The sequence below is a fragment of the Pseudopodoces humilis genome, chromosome 2 (assembly GCF_049639895.1).
Source record: "Pseudopodoces humilis isolate 2021_Gansu_Grassland_sample_001 chromosome 2, ASM4963989v1, whole genome shotgun sequence".
NCBI classification, from domain to species: domain Eukaryota; kingdom Metazoa; phylum Chordata; class Aves; order Passeriformes; family Paridae; genus Pseudopodoces; species Pseudopodoces humilis.
The window spans coordinates 1,265,710-1,293,459 of record NC_142201.1 but is presented as its reverse complement, the minus strand read 5'-3'; the positions used below and the strand labels follow the sequence as shown (position 1 = coordinate 1,293,459).

Genomic DNA, 27,750 nt, shown 5'->3' with positions numbered 1-27,750 from the left:
TGGGGGCACACTGAGGCACCCTGAGGATGAGGAAGGTTCTGGAAGGGACCAGGTTGGTCAGGGCTCGAAGCAACCTGGCCCTGTGAAAGGTGTCCATGCTCACGGCAGGGAATTGAGCAGGATGATTCCCCGTGTCCTGTCCCACCCGAGCCTTTCGGTGGCACAGGCAAGGGAGCCCCACACGGGCAGGGTGACAAGGGCATAGTGTCCCACACGGGCAGGGTGTCCCACACGGACAGGGTGACAATGGCAGGGTGTCCCACACGATCCGGGTGTCCCACACGGGCAGGGTGACAAGGGCATAGTGTCCCACACGGGCAGGGTGTCCCACACGGACAGGGTGACAATGGCAGGGTGTCCCACACGATCCGGGTGTCCCACACGGGCAGGGTGACAAGGGCAGGGAGCCCCACACGAACAGGATGTCCCACACGAGCTGGGTGTCCCACACGGACAGGGTGACAAGGGCAGGGAGCCCCACACGGGCAGGGTGTCCCACACGGGCAGAGTGTCCCACACGGACAGGGTGTCCCACACGGACAGGGTGTCCCACACGGACAGGGTGTCCCACACGCACTGGAAGTCCCACACGGCGGCACAGCCCGAGCCGTCCCCGCCGAGCTCGGCCCACACGCGGCGCGGCCCCGAGCCCCGGCCCTCCCCCGGCGCTCCGTGCGCGGCCCCGGCGGGAGTGAGCGCGGCCCGGCGGGGGGAGCGAGGGGGCGGCGCAGGGGAGATTTCCACTCCCTGCACCAGCGGCAGCGCCGGCGGCTGGGGCGGCTCGGCGGGGCCGGGGGCGGCGCCGGCCGCGGGGGCAGCGCGGGGAGGGCCCGGCCGTGCCCGCGCGGGGGTCCCGGCCCTCAGGCCGCGATGCGGGGCAGCCCCGGCCCGGCGGAGGCGGCGCTTGGCGCGGGCAGGGCCGGCCCGGTCGAGCGTGCGCAGCTCCTGCGCCCTTTAAGCCGCGCCGCCCCTGCCTGTACGGGCGTCTGAGCCGCGGGAGCCGCGCGGGAAGGAGCCGCCACAGCGCCGGGACGCGCCTTCCTCCTCTTCCTCCTCCTCCTGTCCCCCCTGCTCCTCCTCTCCGGCCTCGCCGCAGCCCCCTCCTCCCCACCCCGTGCCCCCGCTCCTCCCGCCACTGCCAGCTCTAAGATGCCCCGCTATGAACTGGCTTTGATCCTGAAAGCCATGCAGAGGGTGAGTGAGGGAGAGGAGACGGGAGGAAGGGAGGGAGGCAGGTGGGACTGGCAGACCCTCCCCACCCTTGGCGCCGTGGTGCCGCCGCGGTGTCCCCTCGGTGCCCGCTGTCCCCGCCGCACCGCGTGGCTCGGCCGGCCCTGTCGCCCGCAGTGTCGCAGCGCGTCCCGGGCTCCGCGGGGCTCGCTCAGCGCTCCGGCCCCTCTCGTCCATCTCCCCTTCCCTGCCCGAGCCCTCGGAGACTTGGCTGAGTCGCTCCCCCTGAGCCGCAGTCCCCTCTCCCCCCTCCCCTCCGGTCCGCAGGTAAGCAGATCCCACGCTTTCCGAGCGCCAGAGATGCGGTTTTCCTTGCCCATCCCTTCCCTCCGTGCCTGGAGCAGGTGAAGCCGGCCCTTCCCATGTCCCCGCCAGCGCATCCCCCTCTCCCTCTGCAGCACCAGCGCTTTCCATCCCCCCTCCCCGCACCTGCGCTGGCATCCCCGGGCACCTCCTCGGCTCCGGGAAGCCTCGGGGCGAGGGAAAAGCGAGGATTAGCTCCCAGCCGCGGGGTGCCACCTTCCCCCCAGTGTGCCAGGGAAGTGCCAAGGATGGGGTTTTGGCCGCAGCAGTTGAGCGGGGCCGATAGGCTGGGCCGTATCGCCCCCGGGAAGGGGCGCTGGGGGTGGCAGCAGCCGTTGCCGCTGGTTTTTGGCAGCGCGGTGATAACAGAGCTCGGTTAAATGATGCTCTTCCCATTCGGCAGGAGCTGAGTCAATACGTGGGGGAAGGGGCGGGGGGGGGAATGGGGGATGTGTGTGCGTAAAAATAATAATAAAATAGAGCCGTCTCCGTGTGGATGGGAGGTTTATTTGGTAAATAACAGCTGATACTGGCCCTTCTCTAGCACCTTCTATAGCCTTTGTTTATCTGCTACTTTCCAGCTTAATATGCAGTGCTGGTGTTGGAATGTAGCAGCACTTGCGCTGGGCTGGAGCCCTGTGATCCAGCCCGGCGTGGATACTCTGGGATTTACCCTTCATTCCCACCAGCACCGTTTCTTTCCCACCGAGCGGCAGCAGCTCAGCAGCGTGGCCGTGGTTTTTTGGGAATTACGGGAGCACGTCTGGTGTGCCGCATGCACTAGTACATTTCCATTCATTTTACATGGACCATCCACATGTCGGGGCTGGCTTTTTTTTTTTTTTTTTTTTTAAATGTATTTTTCCCCGTGCTTTAGCTGCAGAAGCTGTAGTAGAGACATCTCACCTGGGTCCTCTAGTGGAGAAACACAGCAGCAGGGAGAAAGCCGGGTGACATTGCTGCACCAGCTCACCCGGGCAAAAATCCGCTGCTTTTCCACCTGCTTGTCAACATCTAATTTTTGTCCCGTTTTTTTTGTTCCTTTCCACACCTCTCCCCATGGGTGGATGAGGCAGAGATGCTTTTTGTGGCCATGCTGTTGATGCGGGAGATGCTTTAAGCCGGGAGGGCACTCGGAATGCAGGGCAGGACAGCAGGCGTAGCAAATCTGCCATAATACTGAGGCAGGAATAAACTGACTTCTCTGAAAGGATGCCATGGAGTGCTCTGTGCTGGAAAGGCTCTCTGGTTTCTAGGATCTGACCACGGAGATGCAGGGATAAGCTTTTAGCTGTAAGATGCCTCTAATGAGCATCAGTGCACTCGGGATTTAACATCTGCAACCTTTGCCTCTTTGAAGTTGGACTCTCCAGCGTGTTCTTTCCACATGGATGTACCTTTAAGGGTTTTCTTTTTTAGCTCTGTGATTATGTCCAAACATTTCAGTTTGTGCTGGTGTTTTTAACCCACCCTTGTAAGTCTTAAAATTTAGAGTCTATCTGTTGGTGCTGCTATTTTCGTGTTGTTTTCAGCACACCAGATCTGGGTGCTTTTTTTTGTTTCCCAATATTTTGCTACTCCTGCCTTTCTTGTGCCATGAGAACACTTGGAAATATTTCCTTGAGTGGTTTCATGCTCTGTGATGCTGCTGGATCTTGGCTGGGGGGTTGCTCTAATGACCCCCATAAGCTGTGCATAATCCTGGCTGTAATACGGAATTAAATGAGGCAAAATATGGGGATAATGAGCCAGTCTGAAAGAGTGGAACGATTCCATAACTCCTTCCTGTAGGAGAATAAATGATAATGGTTTTCCACACCAGTGACAGCACCTGGGCAGGTCTTCCCTGTCCTGCCCTGTCAGTCCCTCTGTGGTGGCTGTCTGAACAAGTGCTGACTCTTCCTTTGGTGTCTGTGATGTCCTTCCTCACCTGTGGCAGCTCTCCTGTCCTCCAAAAAAACCAAACCCTTGTCACTTGGCTTTCCTGTGCTTTAGGGCTTGTCCTGAACTTCTGGGAGCTCTCTGGCAGCTTGGTGCAAACCTCAGCCTGGAGACTTTGCTGCCTCTCTTCAGAGGCAAACTTGGTGCTTCTGTGGGGTTTTCCCCACCCACAACTTTCTTTTAATAGTTGCCTTGGCATTCTCAGGGATCCAGGCAGAATAAGTCCCCTGCAGTTGGTTTTTGTTACTTTAAGCCCTGTTGCTGCCTAGCCCTGCTCATGTCCAAGTCAGGGATCCTTTCCCGTTCTTTTTCTGCATGTGGCTTCTGTTTGGAGCCTGTTGGGAGGCTCCCAGGGCAGCACATCCCATCCATCCTGCCTGATGCTCTCCTCAGGCTTGGCAGGCTCCAGAGCCTCTTCAGCTTTCCTTTTTATTGCCTTGAAAATGCAACACCCAAGGGCTTTGGGAATGGTGAGGGCACGGGGGAGAACTTTCACTTCGCACTGGTTTCAATTTTCAGCCTTTGTCACTGGTTGTCTGCGTGTATTTTACACAAAAAGTCAGGATTTTATTCTGAAGTCAAAGCTGAGCAGCTCTTCTCTGTCCTGATTTTGAGAGGTAATGGACTAAAACCACTGTGGTTTTATATACTAAAACACAGGATATTTTATATATTCTGTGTGTATATATATATATAGGGAGAGAGTTTTTCATCAGCAGAGCCTCCACTTAGTGACTCTTAGGAAAACAATAATCAAAGCTCTAAAAGCACCCCCAAAATCAGTATTTCCCCCTGCTCTGTGGTGAATTTGGAGGGTGAGGGGTTTGTGTTGCAGCGTGTGAGTTTATGGAGGAGACGCTTTGGGCACAGAGAGGTGTGAGCACGTTGGGGTGAAATGATTCATTTTGCCCATTGTGTTGCTTTCCACACACTGCAGCATGGAAAGAACAAATGCTGAGGGGAGCTTGGTGGCAGATTTGTTATCAGCAGTGTCCAGGTGTTCACAAACCAAATGTTACCTGCCCACAGCAGCCCCAGGCGAGCCCTGCAGACACAGCTGTCCATGGCCTCAATTCCCTGTTCATAACAAAAGTTTTGAAGGATTATTCCTGATTTTCTCCCCTTTGGCTCTGAGTGGGGAGACTGTGGTAGAGCAGCACCTTCAGCAGGGAAGGGCAGTGAATCCCCAGGAGTGAATCCCCAGGAATTCTTGATGGTTGGGAGAGCAAGGCTCTGAAACTCCCAAAACTCCCTGGAAAGGGAAGGAAGGAAGGAAGGGCAGGAAATGGCTTCCTGCTGCTCTGAGGCTGTTTGTGCAGAGTGACTGTGGGGATTGGGACACAGAGTGGGAATCCCACAGTCCTTGAGCTTGGAAAAGACCTCCAGGATGGAGTCCAGCCTTTGACTGGTGCCCACCTTGTCACCCAGAGCAGAGCACAGGGACACCCATCCTCAACTGCACCCCTTTGTAACTGGCACTGAATGGGCACTTTGTAAATAACTCAGAGTATTTCACTAAAAATGAGGACATTTATCAATATTTCGTTAGCAGTGTGCTCATCTTCACCTGTGGCAAAGTTCAAACACACAGTGTCAAATCTAAAACCTGATCACCTTTTTTTCAGCACATACCTGGACTAGGAAACCCATCCACCCACTTCTGGAATCCCAGAGTGGTTTGGGTTGGATGTGATCTTAAAAATCACCTTGTTCCATATGGCAGGGACACCTTCCCAGGTTGCTCCAAGCCCTGTCCAGCCTGGCCTGGGACACCTCCAAATAATAATAATAATAATAATAATCCTGCAGTGAATGTGGGCTCTCAGTTCTCCAGCCATGTTCTCACAACACAACTTGTCTTCAGCAGCTGTTTGTTGCTTTTGGAGTGGGTTGCCGTGTTTCCAAAATTCCCTACCTGCCATGTGGAGATTGTTGGCTATTTCAGGAAAGCCAAAGTAAATGGGCAGTAGTGTTGCTTGACATCTTGGCTATTCCACTTAATTGCTGTGTAGGCAGCTGCAGCAATTGGCCTTTTGATGTCTCAGTTGCCAGGAAGGAGGAGGGGAGGACAAAGCATGAAGATCCCTTTTTCCCTTTCCCCCTCCCTTCTTCCTTCCTTTTCCTCCCTTCTTCCTTCCTTTTCCTCCCTTCTTCCTTCCTTTTCCTCCCTTCTTCCTTCCTTTTCCTCCCTTCTTCCTTCCTTCCTTTTCCTCCCTTCTTCCTTCCTTCCTTTTCCTCCCTTCTTCCTTCCTTCCTTTTCCTCCCTTCTTCCTTCCTTCCTTTTCCTCCCTTCTTCCTTCCTTCCTTTTCCTCCCTTCTTCCTTCCTTCCTTTTCCTCCCTTCTTCCTTCCTTCCTTTTCCTCCCTTCTTCCTTCCTTCCTTTTCCTCCCTTCTTCCTTCCTTTTCCTCCCTTCTTCCTTCCTTTTCCTCCCTTCTTCCTTCCTTTTCCTCCCTTCTTCCTTCCTTTTCCTCCCTTCTTCCTTCCTTTTCCTCCCTCCCTTCCTTCCTTTTCCTCCCTCCCTTCCTTCCTTCCTTTCCCCCCCGCCCCGCTGAGCAGGTTAAAATTACACCAAAGTTTTTTCCTCTGTTCCCACTGGCATTTTCAGTAGGCTGGAACAGACTCTTCAGCCTGGCAGGGAGAGATCCTGGAGTCAGGGGTGGTGCTGGGAAGGAGACCAAAGCCTTGGAACTAAAAGACGGGATCAGAAGACAGCAAGATCCAGCAGTGACTCTGCTGGAGGAGTCACCTCTTTGTTTTCTGCCTTGAGCATTCCATGAGATGGATTTTGGAGAGTTTGGTGCAGACAGCATTTGGGAACGATACCCTCTTGCCTGATATTTGACATTTTCAGTCTTGGAAGAGCCAGAATTTTTGCCAAGTGTGGGATATGTGCCTGTGTGTGAGGGGACACAGAGGATTATTCTTTTCTGCAGAATAGTTTAAGCCTAATTTCAGTTTCTTGCAGGCCCTGGTGGGGTTTAATTTGGTTTGGCCAATCCCTCTTCAGGGGACAGCAGTGGGGGTTAGCCCTCGAGTTAAAACTTCCCTGGGCTGCCCCTGGTTCCTCCTCAGCAGGGAGCTCTTTGCTCCTGCTCAGGTTTTGTTCCTGATGTGTTCTGGCTGTGAACAGGGAAGTGTTGGTTACTCCAGCGTGGAGCAGATCCTGTCCCTAAACTCGTGGTAAGGAAGGCAGGAGAACCCTTTGTGCTGAACAGTGTTAATGGCTGCATTTTTGGGAAGCCCTGAAGCATGAGTGACTCCTGTAAAAGTTGGCCATTGTGACACTGAGGAGAAGCTGCTGCTGCTTCAGCTGACATGTGTTTGTGTTTCCCGTGCCCTGATCTTCATCAATTCCATCCTTTGGAATGATGGAAGCTCCTGTTTTCTCTGTGTGTTCTTTCAGGAGCTGATTTCTTCCAGTTCCCTTATCCCAGAACCATAATTGGCCACACAAAAATTGCTTTGGGAGTTGATGTTGATCAAGTAATTTATCTTCCCTTTTATTTTCCCCCTCTTTGCCCAGAGCAGCTGGGGCTGCCCCTGGATCCCTGGCAGTGCCCAAGGCCAGGCTGGACATTGGGACGGTGGGAGGTGTCACTGCCATGGCAGGGGCGACACTGGAGGGGCTTTAAGGTCTTTCCAACCCAAACCATTCCATGATTTTATGATTTGTCAGGCTCCATCCATGGCAGGCTGGTCATTCCTGGAGCCACAGCCACCCACACCTGCAAATCTGGGATGAAGCAGGAGCTGTTTGTGTGGAAGCAGTTGCTTGGTGGAGCTTTGTGTCCCACCTTCCGTGTCCCTTACCAGGAACCTCTGGGCACCACGTTATTCCCTGGAAAAATTCCTGCCCTATGGAGCAGCAGGAATATCCCCAGTGTGCATTGAGGAGCTGATAAAAAGGTGAAAGCAGGGAAAAATAAAAACACAGAAATAGATGCAAAATAGAACTAATTATGGAGAAGTGGAATGGGAAAAATTGGAAGTAAATGTGTGGAAAAGATGGGAAGGACCTGTCCTGTGGAGCACTGGTGTAAATATTGGTGCTAAAAATGAGATTCTACAGAAAATTCATCACTCCTGGTGGGGAGAAGGGCAGGAAGGAAGTGGATGGTGTAAAGGGAGGCTCATAAACCCAAGAAATAGGATTGAGGAACTGCAGAAGAACTGTTGTTCTGCTATTTTTTAATCCTGGTTTGTCCACTTGCAAGCCAGTCCTTGTGTTCAGTCCTGCAAATATCTAAGGAGTAATAAAAAGCCAGGTCCATGCATGGATACTGGGAGGGAATTCAGTGGAGTTGGTGTTTTAGAAAAAGAAATTAATGTTCGTTAGCTTTTAATACAGATAGTCTGCATCAAGCTTTGTAAATGTCATTAATTGTTTTATAACCAACAGAATTTTATTGGACTCTGGTTTTGGTGTCTTGAAAAATCTCTGAGAAGGATCAGAAGTCTTGAAACAGCACCCAGCTGACTGGGAAGCTTGGAGAGCCTCAAATTCTTGGATTATGTATGATTCTGAACTTCTGTCTCACCTATCAATAATCCTGAGGATTCTTTATTTTCTTCCAAAGATTATGGGCAGCCAGAAATGTGATGGGAATTTAGGGAAGTCCTAAAGAAGCTTAATGAGTCTGTTTTTTGTTGACTTGGGTTTGTTTTGTTGTTTGTTTTTTTGTTGTTGTTGTTGTTCTTCCTAGAAATTTGAAGAATTTCCTCCTGGTATCTTGCCCAGTTTCATGGGGACTGTCACTTCTCATTTCTCATTTCCCAAGTAACTTCTGCACTCTCCCAGCCAAAATCCTCCTCTAATGGGATGAACCAGCACATTTTTTAGGCTGGGATTGTCCAGTTCCTGCTGAGTGGTGATCACCACCAGCTGCATCACATCTTTGAACTTCCAGCTGAAGGAAAGGGCATCTTCAGTACAGATTTTGCAGCATTTTTGATATTTGTGTCTAAAAAGATGATAACCTTGTCCAGGGAACTGAAGTGGTCCCAAATCCACTCCAGAAATCAAATTCTTGGCTGTTGAGGCTTGTTTGACCCATTCTCGTGCTGCTGCTCTGGTGACCAAGTATTTCATCTCCTTCATTCCTGCCATGGCAGGGAAATGTTTGTGCTGCTGGATTTTGGGTTGCCAAAAGAAGGGATTTGAGCCTTGGGCCTCAGTGTCCTTCTGCACCTTCCAGCACAGCGTGACCTGCTGGGGAAGTCTTGCCTGGTGCTGTGTGATGCCAGAACCTTCCGGGTTTTGCCAGCCCCTTTGCATTTCCTTGAAAATGTCTGGCTGTTTGCCCTCTGGTGCCCTTGATTTTGCTGTTGACCGTGTGGTTCCTGGGTTGTCTCTGCCCCTTTTGCTTTCAATTCCTGTGGAAAAGAACAGTCCTGTGCAGGGGGGACGTCACCTCTGCGTGGTTCCCTTGCTCAGGGCTGGGGTTTGTGGTGACAGACTGAGCGCAGGAAGGCCCTGCTGGAGCTGCAGCCGAGGCAGGAAAGGTTCTGCTGATTTCCCAGGGAAGAGAGGCCAAATTCTTTGGCAGTTTCTGCTCCCTTCACAAAATTCCAGAGCTTGGAAAAGCCCTCCCAGCCCATGGAGTCCCAGCTGTGCCCGATGCCCACCTTGTCCCCAGCCCAGAGCCCTGAGAGCCACGTCCAGCCCTTCCTTGGGGACTCCAAACCTCCCTGGGCAGCCCCTTCCAGTTCCTTTCCATGAAGAAATTCCTCCAGTTAACATTTGTCACCCATGGAAACATAAGCCAATTCTTTGGGCTGACAAGGGGAAAAGGAAGTTATTAACTCATTATTTTCTTTAAATTGATAATTGATGGATTAATCTCCTGGGTATGAAGCTACATCATGTCTAGGCAGGCCTGAAGAAGAAATAATTTCTTTCTGGTATCTGTATTTAACAGATGAAAAAGGGATTTTTATCTCCTTCCCTCTGTCCCCAGCTTACCCCCATTGCCCTGTAGGTGTTTGGAGTTTTGGGAAGAACAGTGGAAGCAAATCAGTTCCTTATTCCTGCTGGAGTGCCAGGGACTGGCTCTTGGCAAAGGGAACCAGCCAAGTGTGAATGTCACAGGCAGTGGCATGAAGTGGCTCGGGGAGGGTGATGCAGATTCTGAAAAAATCCATTTTTCTTGCTTTGCAAGGCTGGAGCTTCTCTCGTGTCCCCTGACTGCTGGAGTGTCCTTCCTGTGCCTTCCTCCCTTCCTTCATTTGTCCCTTGGGAGGACACTGGAAAGGGTTATTTGCTTAGGATGAGGGGGGACAATGGTTAAAAAAACCCAAAAATGACCATTAAATGATGTCCTGCTCTACCAGTGCCAGTCCCAGTGCCCTTGAGCTCCAGTTGGCCTCGCATCACTCCAGTTTCTGCTCTGTAATTGTCCGCTGTCCATCCTGTTCCTGGCTGGCAAACGCAGTGAGTTCTCTGTGTCTCTTGCTCTGGGGTTATTTATTTCTCTCATGTCTCCCCCAGCAGTTGTGTAGAAAAGAATCCAGAAGAATTTATGCTGGAACAAGCTGCTTTTTTGTGCTGCTGCAGTAAAACGAAGACCAGAGCTGGAGTGATTCCTGACCAAAACAAAAGTTCCTTACGTGTTCATAACAACTCCTTTGAGTGAGTGACTTGATGTTTGCACCTCCAGTTGGATTTTTTTGGTACTGATGGTTTATAGAGTTGGCTCCTGAGTTCTCCAGAGCAGCAGGAGGTTGTTGTTGTGATGATGCAGATTCTCACCAGCAGGTTTAGTCAGCTTGGCTCAGGTAACCTGGAAATGTGGCCCTTTCCTGCTGCAGCCTCTTGAGCTCAGCTCTGGCCCAGCATCCCCAGCAGCTCAAGTTATTTATTGGATGCTCCAGGTCAACTTCTGCCTTCCCTGTCTGTCCCAGGGGGGTTCCTGGCACATTCCTCTACCCCAGCTCCTGGTTTTCAGGGAAAAGCCTGGAACTGCTGCCCTGGATGCTGAGGGCTCTGTTGAGCAGCTGCCAAGGATAGCCCCTGCTTCCTCAAGGGCATGTGCTACATAATTTATGTATCATTTACTCCATGAAGAGCTTCAGTGCTCCTTTTTTGTGTTCTGGAGTGCTGCAGTAAATGGAACAAAGCTTTTCCTTTTTTTTTTTTCCTTTTTATTCCTTTATTTTTCCTTTTTATTCCTTTATTTTTTTTCTTTTATTTTTCTTTTTTCTCTTTTTTCCCTTTTTTTCTCTTTTTTTTCCCTTTTTTTGCCTTTTTTTTTTCCATTTTTTGCCTCTTTTTTTTTGGCTCCTTGTTTTTCCCTTTTTTTGCCTTTTTTTTTTTGTTCCTTTTTTTTTGCCTTTTTTTTTTTTTGCCTTTTTTTTTGCCTTTTTTTTTGCCTTTTTTTTTTTGCCTTTTTTTTTTTGCCTTTTTTTTTCCTGCCTTTTTTTTTCCTGCCTTTTTTTTTCCTGCCTTTTTTTTTCCTGCCTTTTTTTTGCCCTTTTCTATTTTCTTTTTCTTTTTTTCCCTAAGAGATATTTTCCTGAGGCTGCCCTGTGTTTACTGTGGAGCAGTGGACAGGCAGGAACTCACTGGTGTATCCATGGCCAGGAGTGAGAGGAGTCTGGGAAACACTTTGACATGGTACAGATCCCACTCAAAGCATGAAACTTCTGCTCTTTATTAATTTTTCTGTGGCAGAATTAATATTTTCCATGATCCTGGCAATTTCTTCCACACAACAGAGCTGTGCAGTAGGTAAAGTTTATTTTTCTGACTTCCAATACTCCTGCTTGAAGGTGGAGAGGGAAAATGTTGTTTCCAAGAAATAATTGAACACTACTCGGAAATCTGTGAGCAAAGCACTGAATTTGCTAACAGTGGGATAGGTGGGCATCTACATCCCAAAATTAACCCTTAAAACATCAGGATTGGTGAGGAGAAAAGGAAAGTCAGCTCAGAAATTTCCCATCTGCCAAAAAGCTGATGGAGCCGAGAACAAACAGTGGCTCCAGAGCTGGAGCAGTTGGACTCTGGCATGTTTTAAACACCCATTTTATTAGAAAAGCACTGTGGAGAAAGTTTTCCTTTAGAACAATGGTACAAATTTCTCCTCAAAATCCCACCCTGGGTCTGTTTCACATTATGAAATCTCTCTTTAGGGACTTACTTGGGATTTTTTTTTTTCCCCTTAAGGAACAGGCTGGGTGTTGGAGAGACATATGAATTGTTTCACCAGAGCTGCAGCCTTTATTTCCAGACAAGAGGGAAGCACATTGTTTTGTGCCTTTGATATGATCCAGCCAGAAAACAGCCTCAGGGAAGAAAATTCCCAGTCCTTGGCCAGCAGCACTGTCTTTCTGCCTTTGCTTTTCTTTTTTTTTTCCCTCCCAGTGTCAGTGTCACAATGTTCAGTGTTCTAATAACTCAGGATTAAACTCACATGGGGCATCTCAAAAGTCCTTTGTAAGACTTGAGGTCAGAACTTGCTGAAAGTTCAGAGGGACGAGTCTCATTTTCCTAATGAAGAAAAGTTCCAGGGTTATTTTGGAATTAGGTCTAAGAAACTGGTACAAGAAGCTACTTGAGTGCTGTAATTTAGTGACAGTGCAGCAAATTTGTGGTGGCTGCTGAAAACTTTCCACCTTCCAGCTCGGGCAAACCGAGCCCTGCGCAGAAACCCTCAGGTGTTGGTGACAAAAAGCAGGGTTCAGCTCTCTGAAATTTGGTATTTCAGGTGCGTGGTCTGGCTGTATCTTCCCTGTGGAAAACGCTCCAGGAACTTCACATGTTGTTTATTTTGGTTGGAATGAGCCCCTTGGAGCTGAAGTGACTTAATTGAGGAATGCCACAATTTATGTGAGGGCAGCTGCATCTAATACTGACAGACTTGTCAGGGAGTCTGGATCCTGGAATTCCAAACGGTTTGGATTCCCAGGCACCTTAAAGCCCATCCAGTCCCACCCCCAGGGCAGGGACACCTTCCATTATCCCAGGTGGATCCAAGCCTCATCCAGCCTGGCCTTGGACATTCCCAGGGATCTGGGGGTAGCCACAGCTTCTCTGTTAATTCCCTGTTTATAGAAACACTCTGGATACTTCTGATATCAAAATGAATTAACTTTAACAGATATTTTTGTAATTTTTCTGTATTGCTCTATAGGATATTTGTGACAGGTCACTTGAGGAATTTACAGGGAAGATGGTGGGGGATGAACTCAAGTTAAATATTTCTTAGTAATGAGAAGAACAACAGAACATTAAAAATATTAATTATTACAATTTCCTTACCTGGCTGTTCTTCTGGTTTTCTGTATAGGAGATTTTCTTTTTTGTCTTATCTCAGTAAAATCTCTTCTTCCCTTTCCCTTCAAATATATGTTTTGGTATAAGCATAATGTAGTTGAAAAATTAGCTGAATACAGCAAAAGACACAACACTATTAAAGTGTTGCTCCAAAGTGCTTAAAACTAAGAATAGTCCATTAAACTTGGCTCTGATTGCGTCATCTGATGTGAAGTGTTTATAATTTTGGGTTGGATTAAGCTATTAGACCATTTAACTACTCCTGTATTTGCGGGTGGGGAGAAATGTGAATTCTTCTGTGGAAGAATTGAAAATACATCTGTGGTTTGAGGCTTCTGAGGAATGATAAATTTAGCCCAGTGCTGTAATCAGTCCGTTTTGTGCCATGTCTCCTTAGTCTCTCATTATTGGCTGTAATTCCAGCAGAAGGAATATCTCTATTCTCAAGCGGGTTTGTGGTGCTGGGGGGGAACCCTTATTATTTTTATTTTTATGTTTTATTTTTCTCTTGAAAAACAGCTGGACCATACAAATGACACAATGGTGGAGTTCTCCTTAAGGTTGAAGTTGTGGCTTGCTGGGAGCTATTTTTAAAATCTCTGAGGAGTTTTTTACCTCAGCACCATTGCTGCTTTCTACGCAACGTGTGCATTTTCAACCTTAACTCTCCTGGAATTCAAAATGGTTTTATTGACCCTTTAAACAAACCCAGTATATGGCAGGGATGTAAACAAGAAACCAAGCAGATATTAGAATCTGCTATCAGGCTGTTTGTACTAATTATTAATTAATGGGGCAGTGGGAGCTTCAGCCTCGTGCCGGAGATTGAATTGGGAAGGGGTGCCTGGAGCTGATGCTTGTAGGACTTGTGAGATTTTATGGCCAGAAAAAAGACCCAATGTTGGTTTTCTTGTGCCTTTACCAGTGGCTGGCGAAGAGGAGTGGAGTCAGACCCTATTCCTCACCTTCTGTAATAATCTCATTATTGCTACTAAAGGACTGTGTTCTCATCTTTGGACTAAAGCTGCTCTTTGCTTTGGTCTTCCCTTCCCATGGCCATTGGGTGTAGGAAATGGGAGAATCCGGTGTCCTGCTCTTCCTAAGCCCATTTAAAGTTTGGGTTGGGTTGGTAGGGCAGGGGCTGGGATGGAATTGCCAGAGCAGCTGGGGCTGCCCCTGGATCCCTGGCAGTGCCCAAGGCCAGGCTGGACATTGGGAGCTCCTGGGACAGTGGGAGGTGTCCCTGCCATGGCAGGGCTGGGAATGGATGATCCTTAAAATCCCTTCCATCCCAAAGCATTCCATGATTCCCATTTTTATAACTAAATTACCTGCATCACTTCTCTTCCTAAAGTTTCATACTAAAAATATATTTCAATTCTCATTTTTTACATTTATAGGAAAACTGCATTATTTTGGAAAAATATCTCTGAATATATCCTACAAAATAAGCAGTGGGACAAGACCTCATTATAATATCAGGAGAATCATATCAGGGTGCCTAAATCCAGGAGAAAAAAAATAAGAGGGAAAATCCTGTTCAGTTTTATCCCATTTGTGAGCAATGCCACGGATCCCTGAGCAGATGTTGAGGCAGTGAAAAGTGGTGACACTTGCCAATGGAAGAGCTGGAGCGGGACTCTGGGATTTTCCACACATTAGGAGAGGAAAAAATGGGGAAGAAGATCCCTAAGGTGGGGAAGTGTTTAGTTTTCCCAGTTTTGGGATGAGCTTGGAGCAGCCTGGGACAGTGGAAGATGTCCCTCCCATGGCAGGGGTGGCACTGGAAGGGGTTTAAGGTCCCTCCATCACAAAGCATTCCATGATTCCATGGTACCTCCCAAGGCATGAACAGGAGATGGGAGCACATCCCAAATCCATGAGGGAGCCACGATGGAGCTCCTCAGTGCCCCTTCCTCTGCCACCAAGTCTTTATTGTCCCCTTCCCTCCACGTCCAGCGCTCCAGCCCTGCTTGCCAAAACGAGTTTTGTTTCCTGCCATGTTTGGGAGCTGTCAGGTGAGATTGGGAATTCGGGAAGAGGGCGACAGGGAAAGTTTTGACTCTGTACCTTCCACCCCTCCATGCTGGGATGGGAATGGATGCTGGGAAAGGCATTTCCTGCTATCCTTCCAGCTGTGACTGCTGCCAGAATCCACCCAGTGTTCCCTCCCGTGCCTCTGGTGCTCCCACAAAACCCCGGGTGTGGGTATGTGTTTTACTGGCTGTAAAGTGGGAAATCAGGCGGGGTTTTGCTTCTGCCACTTGCTGGAATGGGATGTTTCCCCCCCTTGGATCACGTGGATGTGTATGGAGAGCTTTCCAAGTGAAAAATAACTCTGTGATTATCTGTACCCTAGACAGGAACAAACTCACTTCAAAACCTGTGCAATAACCTTGATTCTCCAGCCGATTTGGAATGAGTGTTGTTTTTTGACTGCGCTGTGACCCCACTTTGATTTTTCTAGCAGCCAGCTGGTGCCTCAAGTGCATTCCTGTGGTGCCAGGATCTCCCAGGATTTGGGGGATGCAGTGCAGGAAACGCTGAGCCAGGTTTGGGCTCCATAGCCATTGTTATTGGATTCTTTAATTTTATTTTCCCAAGATTGCTTGAAAGAGGAAGATCTGGTTAGTGGCTTGAGAAGGAGACTTTGTGAGACACTGGAGTAAAGAAAAAGAAAACGTGGTTTTGTTGTTTGCCGTGTTCTGGGGAATTTGGGTCGGTCAATCCTCCCGAATCGCTGCGTCTCTGAAGGTACCTGTAACCATTGAAGTTGACTTGTAAAAGGCTTTTACCACTTAGCCCTACAAATATTGAATGATGTCTTTTATGGATTGCAGGAAATATAAAGGGGGAAAAATCTGTGGTGTTGAGTGATTTGTTTTACTACACTTCAAATTTTTTCTCATTACTTCATGAAATTCCTCTCTAATTCAATCTTTGTCTTTTGTCTTTGCTGCCTTGCAGGGTTGGTACAGTAGGCCTCACTAAACTTAGCTGCAACTAAGAATTTCTCCTACATCAACTGAGTTAAGGCTGATGCTCTTGTGGAATGTGGATTAAAAGTGCGTGCTAAGTTCCCAAATTTGAGAAGCGGAGAAAAGTAAATGTACCACTGCCACCAGCATCAGGACAGCAAACCAAGGGACAAAGAATTTGACCCGCTGTGTTGATTTTGGTTAAAACTGGTTTCACGTGGTGCTTAAGAGACGTTGGCTGGGGGGCGAGAAGTGGACGTCAGCGAAGGCTTTTTGGTTACAAAATGAGGGCTTCTTTGGAGCCAGCAGACATTGCCATTGTGGCCCTGTACTTCGTGCTTGTAATGTGCATAGGTTTCTTTGCCATGTGGAAAAACAATCGGAGCACCGTCAGTGGCTACTTTTTGGCAGGGCGTTCTATGACCTGGGTAGCTATCGGGGCCTCGTTGTTTGTGAGCAATATTGGAAGTGAACATTTCATTGGGCTCGCAGGATCTGGAGCGGCGAGCGGATTCGCCGTAGGCGCGTGGGAGTTCAACGCCTTAATGCTTTTGCAGCTTTTGGGATGGGTCTTCGTGCCAGTCTACATCCGGTCGGGAGTGTACACCATGCCCGAATACTTGTCCAAGCGGTTCGGAGGGCATAGGATTCAAATCTATTTTGCAGCGTTGTCTCTAATTCTTTATATCTTCACCAAACTCTCGGTTGACTTGTATTCAGGGGCGCTTTTTATCCAAGAGTCCCTAGGGTGGAACCTGTACCTGTCGGTGATCCTGCTGATCGGAATGACGGCGCTGCTGACTGTGACCGGAGGGCTGGTGGCCGTCATCTACACGGACACCCTCCAAGCGCTGCTTATGATCGTCGGGGCCCTCACACTCATGATCATAAGCCTCATGGAGGTCGGTGGGTTTGAAGAAGTGAAAAGGAGGTACATGTTGGCGTCACCGAACATCACCTCCATCCTCCTAACCTACAACATCTCCAACGCCAACTCCTGCAACGTCAATCCAAAGCCCGACTCTCTCAAAATGCTGCGCGAGCCGACGGACGAAGACATTCCCTGGCCCGGATTTCTGCTGGGACAGACCCCGGCCTCGGTGTGGTACTGGTGCGCTGACCAAGTCATAGTGCAGAGAGTTCTGGCCGCCAAAAACATCGCTCATGCCAAAGGCTCCACCCTCATGGCCGGCTTCTTGAAGCTGCTGCCCATGTTCATCATCGTGGTGCCGGGGATGATCTCCCGCATCCTGTTTGTGGATGACATCGCCTGCATCAACCCCGAGCACTGCTTCCAGGTGTGCGGGAGCAGGGCCGGCTGCTCCAACATCGCCTACCCGCGCCTGGTGATGAACCTGGTGCCCGTGGGGCTGCGCGGGCTCATGATGGCCGTGATGATCGCCGCCCTGATGAGCGACCTGGACTCCATCTTCAACAGCGCCAGCACCATCTTCACGCTCGACGTCTACAAGCTCATCCGGAAGAGCGCGACCTCCCGGGAGCTGATGATCGTGGGCAGGATCTTCGTGGCCTTCATGGTGGTGATCAGCATCGCCTGGGTGCCCATCATCGTGGAGATGCAGGGCGGGCAGATGTACCTGTACATCCAGGAGGTGGCGGATTACCTGACCCCGCCGGTGGCCGCCCTGTTCCTCATGGCCATCTTCTGGAAGCGTTGCAACGAGCAGGGGGCATTCTACGGCGGCATGGCCGGGTTTGTCCTGGGCGCCATCCGGCTGGTCCTGGCCTTCTTCTACCGCGCTCCCGAGTGCGACCAGCCGGACACCAGGCCCGGCTTCATCAAGAACATCCATTACATGTACGTGGCCACGGCCCTGTTCTGGATCACCGGGGCCGTGACGGTCGTGGTGAGCCTGCTCACGCCGCCGCCCACCAAGGAGCAGGTCCGGACCACCACGTTCTGGGCCCTGAGGAAGCGCGGCGCGCCGGAGAGCGCCGGCAAGGGGGAGCTGTACCAGGCGCAGGAGAAAAGCATCCTCAAGTGCAACGAGAACGCCAACCACATCATTCCCAACGGGAAGTCAGAGGAGAACATTAAAAACGTGAAGCCGGAGGACATCAACCTCCTGGTGACGTGCAGGGATGACAGCAACCCGGTGATCTCGGTGAGCCACTCCGAGGTGGAGACGCCCGTGGATTGTTATTCCAACGGACAGGCGGCCCTGATGGGGGAGAAAAAGCACGAGGAGGAGGAGGGGACTGACGACAGGGAGAGACATTTGAAATTCATAGATTGGTTCTGTGGCTTTAAAAGTAAAAACGTAAACAAGAGAGTGGTTCGGGAGGTTGAGGAAGAGACTGTTTGTTTACAAATGCTGGAAGAGACTCCAAAAGTTAAACTATTACTAAATACCGGACTGGTCTGTGTCTGTTCGCTTGGAATCTTCATGTTTGTCTACTTCTCTTTGTGAGTGAATAGTGAACTTTTAAGGGTATGGCTTAAACATACAGAAGTTGATACAGGTCTCTGGAGGTTTTTGGTTTTTCTTTCCTTTTCAAACAACATAACCACAACCCAGGCATTGTTTACGCTATAATTGTAAGATCGACTCAGCTTTAGCCTATTTCGAGACCATTTGAAATGTGTTGTCCTCCCTCTGCTGAAAGCAGAACCTGTCCTGTGGTGGCTTTTTCTTTATTCCCTTTTGCGTTGTTTTGGGTTTTTTTGGTTGTTTTTTTTTTGTTGTTGTTTCCATTTGCAGCACTAGCCTTTTGTTTTTCTGTGTATAAATATACCAAAGGCAGGCAGGTGGCTGTGTTTGAAGTCAGGCAGTTACAGCTCAGTCAGCATTAAGTGAAGATAACAGGTAATCAGTTACCAGTGTGTGTAAAATCTGAGTGATTAAAGCTGTGTCAAAAGATTTGTAAATCCAGAGCTGTGATGCACATTTATAGAATAACTGTATTACCTTGGCCAACTTAGCACTTTTTAATTGCACTCACTGCTTTCCATCTTTTTTTCTTTTTTTTTCTTTAGTTTTCTCATTTTTCTTCTGGCAAGAACAGGAAACTGTTTTGTCTCATTTTATAGCACTTAAAACATGATAGCTCTTACAGCTTTCTGCTTTCCTTTTTGTTTTTTTTATTCTTTGTAAGGAAGTTTTTGTCTTTTGATTTTTTTATCCACTGTAAATTCCATTACTGAAAAGCTTCTGTATTTAAAAAAGAGAGAAAAAACTAAAACGAAAACAAGCCTGGAGATGACAAACTGTCAATGGAGGAGGAGAAAAAAGAAATATTCTTTCTGTGGGGTTTGTAATATATTGAAATAGAAAAACCCCAGAATTTTTAGGGTGGGTTTGGGATGTCCCTGGGCAGCAGTTGCAGGGCTTTACCACCTCCAGGGAAAGAAATTTTTCGTCAGGTTTGAGTGGAATTTCTTGAGTTTCAGTAAATGGCCAAAAAGATTCGTTCAGCTCTCCAGCCTCTGAACCTTTAGGACATCATTAGGATTAGTTTCTTTTTTAGGGAAAACTCTGTATGTAGGTTCTACCACATGGGAAAAAGAGAAACACGAGGCTTTGCGTGAGAAACTGTTTTTCACCCTGCAGAATGGTTTTTTCTGCTGTGTCTGGGAGGAATCCCGGATGCTGCGGGGGGAGAACGGCTGAGAAGGCAAGGAAGGGGAGATGGGGGAGAGAGGTGAAAGTGCTCCTTGTTTTCCAGAGTCCTTTTGCCCCACATCTTCTCCCACTTCTCCTTTCACCGTCTCAAACTTTCTTTTTATTTTTTGAGGAATCCCACAATTCCTGAGCTTGGAAAAGCCCTCCCTGGTCATTGAATTCCAGCTCTGCCCAATCCCCACCTCCTCAGCCAGCCCAGAGCACGACATTCCTTGGACACCTCCAAGGCTGGGCACTTCACCCCCTCCCTGGGCAGCCTCTTCCCACGAGTGACCTTTGTGTGAAGAAATTCCCTCATTCCCTCACTCCCTCCCTCCTCAGAACGATCCCGAGGGATTCGGTGTCGGGAGAACGCGCAGCCAAAATCTGTGTCGGCAGTTGAGGTCTGTCCTGTCCTCGGGATTTTTCCAAAAACCTGAATTCTTCCCAGGCAGTCACAGCTATTTGTAGGTCTCCAGATCCAGAGGATCTTTCCTGCTGAAGGATGAGTGGCCAGGCAGGGATGAGCAGTTCCCAGGTGTGGAGGGTGTGTGTGCAGCAAGTTGGAGCTCTCATCCTTCCCCAAGCCAAGCTGGCTCCTGGTTTTAGGAGCAGAGCCCCCCAGTGCTGAACTCCTTCCCTCTCCAGGGCACAGTGCTCATATCCAGGCTTTCCAAGGAAATAATTCCTCCAGTTTTCTTTGCTCCTGAGCTCATTCAGGAGAGCACGAAGTGGCTGGGCCAAAATGGGGCTGAGGGACCATTGTGAGCGTTCACCTAAACCAGTTCAGGGGTCCAGCACCATTTCCTTGGCACACAAACAAGAACCAATTCCTGTGGGGGGAACCGTGTTGTAGAGATGAAATTTGGGTCAATCCTGCCTTTGGCTGCTGGAGAAACTTTGCTTTTCCAATGGTGCCATCCTCATGGCTTTTAGTAGACAATTTACAACACATATTTTCAGATAAAAGGATTCACTTCTATTTTTGGGCTGGTTTTGTTTGCTTTGGTGGTGTTTTTATATCGATTAAATCTCATTCATTCCAAAACTTCGAGCAGAGGCTGAGCTGCTGCGCTTTTCTCCACTTGGTTTAGTTGTTGCTGCTGGGAAGTAGAACTATTCCAAAGTGGAAAACTTTGAGTGTTGTTGCAATATTTGTAGAGAGGAGTCACCATACTTGGTGTTGATGTTGCTACCAGTGGGAAAAGACACATTTTGTTACGATTTGTGTAGCCACGGCTTGGTTTGGGAAAACATTTCAAGTCCTATTTAAGGGTGAAATCCTGGTGTGTGAAATTAATGGCATCTCAAGTCGCTTCATTAGCGGGCTGATCTGTGAAGGATGGTTTGATGTAAAATGTAGGGAATGATTTCCATCCAGGATAAGATAATTTAGGGCAACATTCGATCACAGTGGGATGAAAAACAACTTGTAGAGGGTAAAGATAATCCTCAGTCCAACAATATCATCTTGACAAGGCTGGGATGCGGCTCAAACTCCCGATTCGGCGCAGGGAAGGAGACTCGTGTCCCTCTGGAATTGGGAGCAGCGGCTGGCACTGGGATTTTCCAGGCTGCTCCTCCTTGCCCTCCATGTCCAGCGCTTTGCCACCACCTGGGAATCCAGGTTAGCTCAGGGACCCCTTGGCTCGGCCCCATCGCCCCCTGTGCTGTTCCCCAGGGTGCCTTACGCGGGCGGGCACGGCCGGAGGAGGCGCTTCCAGCGGCTTCTCCCTGCTCCTTCCATCCCTCTGCCCCTTCCCCAAGTCATCTGCTCCTCAAAGAGGACGCTTGGAAGAGTTGACAGGCAGAATCCCAATGTCCTGCTGGGTCAGACCCACGGGGAAATCATCCTGGGCTGTGGGAGGGAGTCCAGTCCGTCAGGAACGCACCGCGGAGCTCCGTCTCCCCCTTCATTCACTCACCCTTGTGCTACACTAACGAGCTGCCACATTAATCACACTGCTAATTGACAGGCAGGGTCATCATTAATTACTAATTTGCCTCCCCACCCTATCTTTGGACCTGGTTTTGTGGAGCTTTTAAGGAAATTTCTTTCTCCAGCGCTTTTTCTCTTCAGGTGTTTCGCGTGCTCCTCTCCAGCCTCGTCGTCGAGGTGCTGGAAGTTGCTGACGTTCTTTGCTGCATAAAACCACTTAATAAAAGGCCTTTATAATGAAATAAAGACATTTCTGAGGTTCCAAGCGAGAAGGACTTTGTGTTAAGAGAAGGGATTTTTTTTTTATAGCGTAAACAAGCCTTTGCTGAGGGGGGAAATTGATGATTTTTGGGGTTAAATACCCGTTTTTTGGTGCAGCAGAACCACAGAGCGTTTCCCACCATGGACAGTCAGTTCCATGAATTTTGTTGCCTGGTCTCCTCCCCCTGGGTGGGGCTGGCTGTGCTTCTGTCTTGCAGCAATGGGTTTATTTATTATCACCTTGAGCTTTTAGGGTGACAAGTCTTGGAAAACTGAGTTTGGAATGACAGCTTTTTTTTTTTTTTTCTTCTTCTTCTTATTTCCCTTAACTTATTTTTTAAGGTAAGATATTTGAGTTTTGCTCCTGGAAATGGTAGAAGCCTTTTATTTAAAAAAGAAGAAAAAAAAAAAAAGAAATTTAGAAAAAAAAAAATAGAGGCTTTTTGAGAGTTTAATAGTACACTTTGGGAGACTGTTTTTATTTAAGTTTTTTTAAATGACTGATTTGATGCTATTCTCTGCCAAAGTTTAGAGGGTTGGTTTTTTTGTTGTTTAATTTTTATTTTTAACATTTTTTTTCCTGATTAGCTTTTAGGGAAAGGAAACAGTGCGAGATTGTAAGAAATAAAAAATGGCCTTCAGTATATTACTTATATTGTGTATTTTTTACTTCTCCACTTGTGTGTTCCCTGATCCCAGAAGGGCCAGGATGAGACTTCTGATGAGAGTCATGAGCCCTGTAATCCAGGAGAGAAAAGGATTTATTTCCATGAGGTTACAGTGGAGGGGGCAGAGCCACCCAGGGAGCTCTGCCAGCACTTAAGAGATGCTTACAACTTTAAAACAGCTTTATTTTTTTTATATATCTATTTTTTTAAATCCTGAGATAGAGGAGGTGTTGGGAATTGCTCCCTTTCAGAGAACAGGAGACATGGAAGAAGCTGGAGTTGCCAAGCTCCAGCTTTCTCAAGGAAATCTTTGGATTTAGCATGTACAGAGAAGCAAAATTACTCATCTGTTAATTTGGTATTCTGTATGTTCTGTGCCCTTAAATGTAATTGTTTTGAAAATAAAACTAACCTTGTTATGTGATGTTAAAAGCAGACTTCTGTGCAATGTTTTAATTTTTTTTGTTGTTGTTTTTTTAAAGAAAATGTTTGTATATAATTAAATGGTTTAATGTGCTTTAATTGGCCTAAGGTAAAGAGTAGTCCTAGAATGTAAAACATATATAATTAGAATTTCTGATTTCACTGTGAGATCTCTGAACTCTTGGTTTGGTTTTTTTTGTTTGGTTTTTTTAAATTTTATTTTGCAAAGTGGTTTTGTTTTGTTTACAAAACACTTTCTCTTTGATTCCTTTTCCTGCTGTTGGTTTCAAGGCATTTGCTTCACTTCTGTTCCAATCTTGAACTCATGGTATCGTGACATCTGGTGACACTTGGCATTCTCAGTTCCACTGTGTAAAGTCAGACACTTTGAGCAAAACTGGCGGCGAAATGACAATTCTGTGTCTAGGAATTCACGCTTTTAAAATGAGGTGGTTATAAAAATAGTTGCTGTGCAAAATGTTAGTAGTCTTCTTCAAGAAGAAAGCAAAATTTTCTAATCTCACTCGAGCAGTCTCTTCATTCATCATCTTCTTTTTTAAAGCACAGTGTCAAAGTGATGCTGCTTTACCTTGTATCTCTGAGAAAAAAAAAAATAATGTTTTTTTAGATATCTGTGAAGTATTTTTGGGTTTTGTTGCTGTTGTATTTTTCTGCAGATTTTATATAAAATACCAGTTAATGAACTGCCTTTTTTCTGTTGGTTTTTTTTTTAAACTCTCTAAAATACATTTCAGACCAAAACCAAATGATATCATATAGCATTTGAAACCTGCCTTTTTCCTTGTCCCTTGGTTGTTTTTTTGGAAATAAGCCAAATGGGCATGTAGATAAGATCACTATAATGGATCCAGGTCTCTTTTGGTAAAGTGTTATTTAAAGGTCTGTTAAGATCTTATAAGACAATATGCTGAAAACAAAAAAAAATCACAAAAAAAAAACCTTTACTGTAGTAGGAATATAGATTTAGAAGTGTTAATGAGATTAATACAGCTTAATTATATTGTAAGTTGCTACTGTCCTTAATGACAAGCTTTTTTGTCATAGAAACGATGTATGATAAATTAATTTTGGTCTAGTGTATAGAATTATCATATTGCTATCAATCTTTGAAGTAAATCTGATGCAAAATTTTCATAGTTAGCATTGCTGGCCCTGTGTATACTGTTCTTTGTATACTGTATGCATATTATTTTGCCTCCTGCATTAGTCTTCAAACTAAAACTCTTATTAGAGAGTATTTGGGTACTTTCAGACTGTGTTTCTTGCAGTTTACATTCCTTTACCATGGCATTTTGTCCTGTCTCAAAGTATTGTATGGAAATGTTTCAAACTTCTGTACAAAGTTTCAATAAAAATAGAGAAAGAAAAAAAAAAACAACAAACAAAACACAACAAAACAAAAAAAAAAAAACCACCCAAAACAGAGATTTGTGGAGCTGTTTTGGAATATTTTACTTTCAGTAAGCCCTGGGTCCCTGTAGATAAAGATGATTCCAGCTTTTCCTGGTTATTCCAAAGGCAAACTGGGTTCTTTGAAACTGCAAGGAGAACTTGAGGGTGGCAGATCCTGAGTTTGGGCCACTGGTTTTGGGAGGTGGGACTGGGCTGGGCTGGGCTGGGCTCAGAGCACTATAATAAATACACTTGTATTGCATACAAGGGTGAATCCCTTCCTTTAGCTGAGGAATCTGCTTGGATATTGTGCAAAATTCCTTCTTTTTTGTTGTTGTTTTATCTTTAATTATCCTGTTCAGCTGCTGCTTAAGCAGTTCTTGAGTGGGACCAGCACCTTCTTATTGATTCTGGAGTTAAAACATCAGCACATTCTGTGAGCAGAGCCCTGAATCTCCCACTTCCTTCTCCTCATCCCTGTCCCCCCCATGAGGACATGATGAACTTGGGAATTGTGGTGGGAATCATGAATTCCATGTCCAGTGTTGCTGGTTCAGCAAGGCCTGCTGTTAAATTGGGGATTCACGTTCCTTTGGATGTTGGCAAAACCTGTGGCAAGGCTGTTGAACCCACGATTTCAGCTGCAGAGAAAACAAATTTACCCAGATTTTTCATTTATTCTCTTCTCTTGCTGCTGTGTTATAAAAGAAAAATGGAAATTTTGCTGTTTGTTTGTTTCAAGGGGCTGATAAGAAACATTTTACAAGAGGAAACTTTGGATTTGGGATAAAAATAAGCATTTTCCTGCCTTACAAACCTGGTTTGGATTGGTGATTTCCAATAGGGAGCGTTTTCATGAGTTAACTATTAATTAACCGGTTCTGTAATTAGTTTATTAGGTGTTTACTCAGCGAGCAGCTTTCCAGGTCAGTGATTCTCAAAGAGGTTCAAGCAGTCTCTTTGTCACCAGCTGGTTCTGTTTGTGTTGGCCGAGCCTCACTCCCCAATTTCCTCCTCTTGGGGATTTCAGGCTCCTCTGGGTGTGGGGGCCTGGCCCAGGTGGGATCTGGGCAGGATTCATGTGGAAAATCCCATGGAAATGGTGGCAATGAGTCCTTTTTCCTGCAGGGAATTCCTGGGATGTGGCTGCCCCACTTTCCCTGTGGATGTTCTGGTGCTGGGAGAGGGAACGAGCCTGGAGGTTTCACCTCTGGAGCTTTTCATTTCAATCAGGTTCTACGCAGGGATTTGCTCTTTGGGTGTTTTGGGCTTTGTTTTTGAGGTGTTGGTGGGGTGATAGAAGATAATTCAGTTTATGATGTTTATAACCCTCCATCAGCAGTGATTTTTAATGTTTACCTGACCCCTGTTTGTGAGGTAGCTTCGTGTATCACAGGATGTACCTGGCAGAATTGGAGCAAGGAATTGTCAAACTCCACCTGGTGAAAACATTGTGACTTCCACCTTAAACCTTCTTCTGCTCCACAGCCAAGGATGCTTGTGTTCTACAAAAGTGGGAGGATTTAAAAATTACATTTGTGCTCCTCAAAATGTGCTTCTGGAAGGTTTTTTACTCACAATCTTTGTCCTGACTCGTTGTCCTTGGGCAGCAGTGAGGAAGTGCAGGATGGCTGGAAGAGCTGCGTGTCCAGGGCCAGATCTGATCCATGAAAATTCCTCTCATAGAAGGGAGAGGTGGCTTAGACCAGTCTGGGTGGGGCAAGAGGCCACTGACCCCTGGGCTGGGTGAGGAATTGTGTGTCCAGCAGGAGCAGGGCAGGGATTGTCCCTCTGTGCTGGCTCTGAGAGGCCCCTCGAGGGCTGGCTCCAGTTGTGGCTGGTGCAGGAGAGCCCTGGAGGGGCTGGAGCGTGTCCAGGGCAGGGAACGGAGCTGGGAAGGGGCTGGAGCCCCAGGAGGGGCTGAGGGAGCTGGGAAAGGGGCTCAGCCTGGAGCAAAGGAGGCTCAGGGGGCCCTTGTGGCTCTGCACAAGTCCCTGGCAGGAGGGGACAGCCGGGGGGGTCGGGCTCTGCTGCCAGGGAACAGGGACAGGAGGAGAGGGAACGGCCTCAGGCTGGGCCAGGGGAGGCTCAGGGTGGACAGCAGCAGGAATTTGCCCATGGAAAGGGAGCTCAGGCCTTGGCAGGGGCTGCCCAGGGAGCTTTGCAGTGCCCATCCCTGGAGGTGCCCAAGGAAGGGCTGGACGTGGCACTCAGGGCTCTGGGCTGGGGACAAGGTGGGCATCGGGCACAGCTGGGACTCCCTGGGCTGCGAGGGCTTTTCCAGCACCAGGGATTCCAGGATTCCACAATTCTGGGAAATTGGCTGATTTGCCACTCCAGCTCCTTCCAGAGCTGGGCAGGGACCCCGAGTGACCACGGGGACATCGCAGCCCCTGAGGTGCCGTGCCCAGGCTGTAAAAGCAGGGAAGAAGGAGGAAGAAGGGGAGATGTTCCCTCCAGGTCCGTTTTTGTTTGGATTTCATTCTCTTTCCTTTCCACTCTTAATTCTAATGAACACACAAAGTGAACTTGATGAAATGAACTCACATCAGGAAGCCATGGCTGGGACACAACTGGGGCTTCTGGGGAGCTCTTGCTCAGCAAGTTTCTGATCAGGAGAATTCTGCAGAGTTACAATGAAGCCTTTACTGGAATGTGTTGTGGTTGGTAGAAGAGGTTCTGCAGTTTGAAGGAAAATGTTTAATTAATTAAATAAATGAATTTAATTAATTGATTCTGAATTGCTTCTTCCTGGAAGGTTGAGGATTTCCCATCCCAGGCCAGGTTGGACATTGGGGCTGGGAGCACCTGGGACAGTGGGAGGTGTCCCTGCCATGGCAGGGCTGGCTCTGGATGATCCCTAAAATCCCTCCCAACCCTTCTGTGACCTTGTGGCCAATTGTTAGTTTAACTGTTTCTAGTAATAAACCATTGAAATTACCCTAAACTATGGAAGATTTGGTTGCTGCTTATTTCAGATTTAAAAGGCACCTTTTTAGGCTTCTTTTTAGAAATTCTCAGGACGTTCAACTCTCTGAAATAAATTCAATGTTGGGATTGACCTTTTAATTTAGCTGTGAGTTGGTATTTACAGAGTACTTGCAGATTTTAGTTTAATTTCTTCTTTAATTTCCTTTGATCCTAAAAGCTGAGTTAAAAATTAAAAAGATCCATCACAGAATTTAGATTCTTTGAAGAAGAAAGGTGGGTTTGAGAACAGAAGAGTTCAGGCATCACTTTGAGTTTAAAAGTTGCTGCTTCCTCAGCATCCAGGTCCGTGGGCTTCGTGTTCACATCTGATTCTTTGGCTTACGCGCCATTCAAATGCAAATTAAAATCTGTTTTGAGGATGGGGTGTTAATTTTAATTCAGAAATCATTTTGATCGCTTCCCCCCCAGTTATTTTTTGTGACGTGCCTGTTGTAACTTCCTATTTGCCATTTCTGGAATAGTTTCTCCTGCTTTTGTGTTCACTCAGTGTGGGGTGGGAACATGGAAAGGTTGTCATGGTCAGGAGAACCTGGGGTTTCCTGTTTGTACCTTGTTCTGTCATGGGGAAATTGTGTTGTAGTTACAGGAACCTCTGTCCCTGCATCCAGCTGTCCCTAAATTGATCCAGGTCTGGGGCTCCAAGACAAGAAAGGTCTGGAAATGTTGGAATGAGTGCAGAGGAGCCACGGAGCTGCTCCTGGAGCC

General features: G+C 47.6%; 2 protein-coding genes across 3 annotated transcripts in view; both read left to right on the top strand.

Moving 5' to 3' along the window:
- The first annotated feature begins 1,061 nt into the window (after window positions 1-1,061).
- MRPS6 (mitochondrial ribosomal protein S6) overlaps window positions 1,062-27,750 on the top strand; it is a 43,255-nt gene continuing 16,566 nt past the window's right edge. Inside the window, exon 1 of the mRNA XM_014255688.2 lies at window positions 1,062-1,194. Coding sequence (XP_014111163.1) covers window positions 1,150-1,194 — 45 coding nt within the window. The 5' untranslated portion in view covers window positions 1,062-1,149. The remainder of the gene's footprint in view (window positions 1,195-27,750) is intronic.
- On the top strand, window positions 1,071-24,872 carry SLC5A3 (solute carrier family 5 member 3). 2 transcript variants are annotated; one of them, XM_005526573.3, is made up of 2 exons: window positions 1,071-1,194; window positions 15,717-24,061. In XM_005526573.3, the coding sequence occupies exon 2, from the start codon at window positions 16,012-16,014 to the stop codon at window positions 18,157-18,159; it is 2,148 nt and encodes a 715-aa protein (XP_005526630.2). In that variant the 5' UTR covers window positions 1,071-1,194; window positions 15,717-16,011; the 3' UTR covers window positions 18,160-24,061. The 2 variants fall into 2 exon arrangements, with proteins under 2 accessions (XP_005526630.2, XP_014111162.2); XM_014255687.2 differs by lacking the exon at window positions 1,071-1,194 and adding an exon at window positions 10,023-10,103 and having other exon boundaries at window positions 15,717-24,872.

Coding starts and splice junctions, on each gene's coding strand:
- SLC5A3 (XM_014255687.2), top strand. CDS start 16,012: ATGAGGGCTTCTTTGGAGCCAGCAGACATTGCCATTGTGGCCCTGTAC.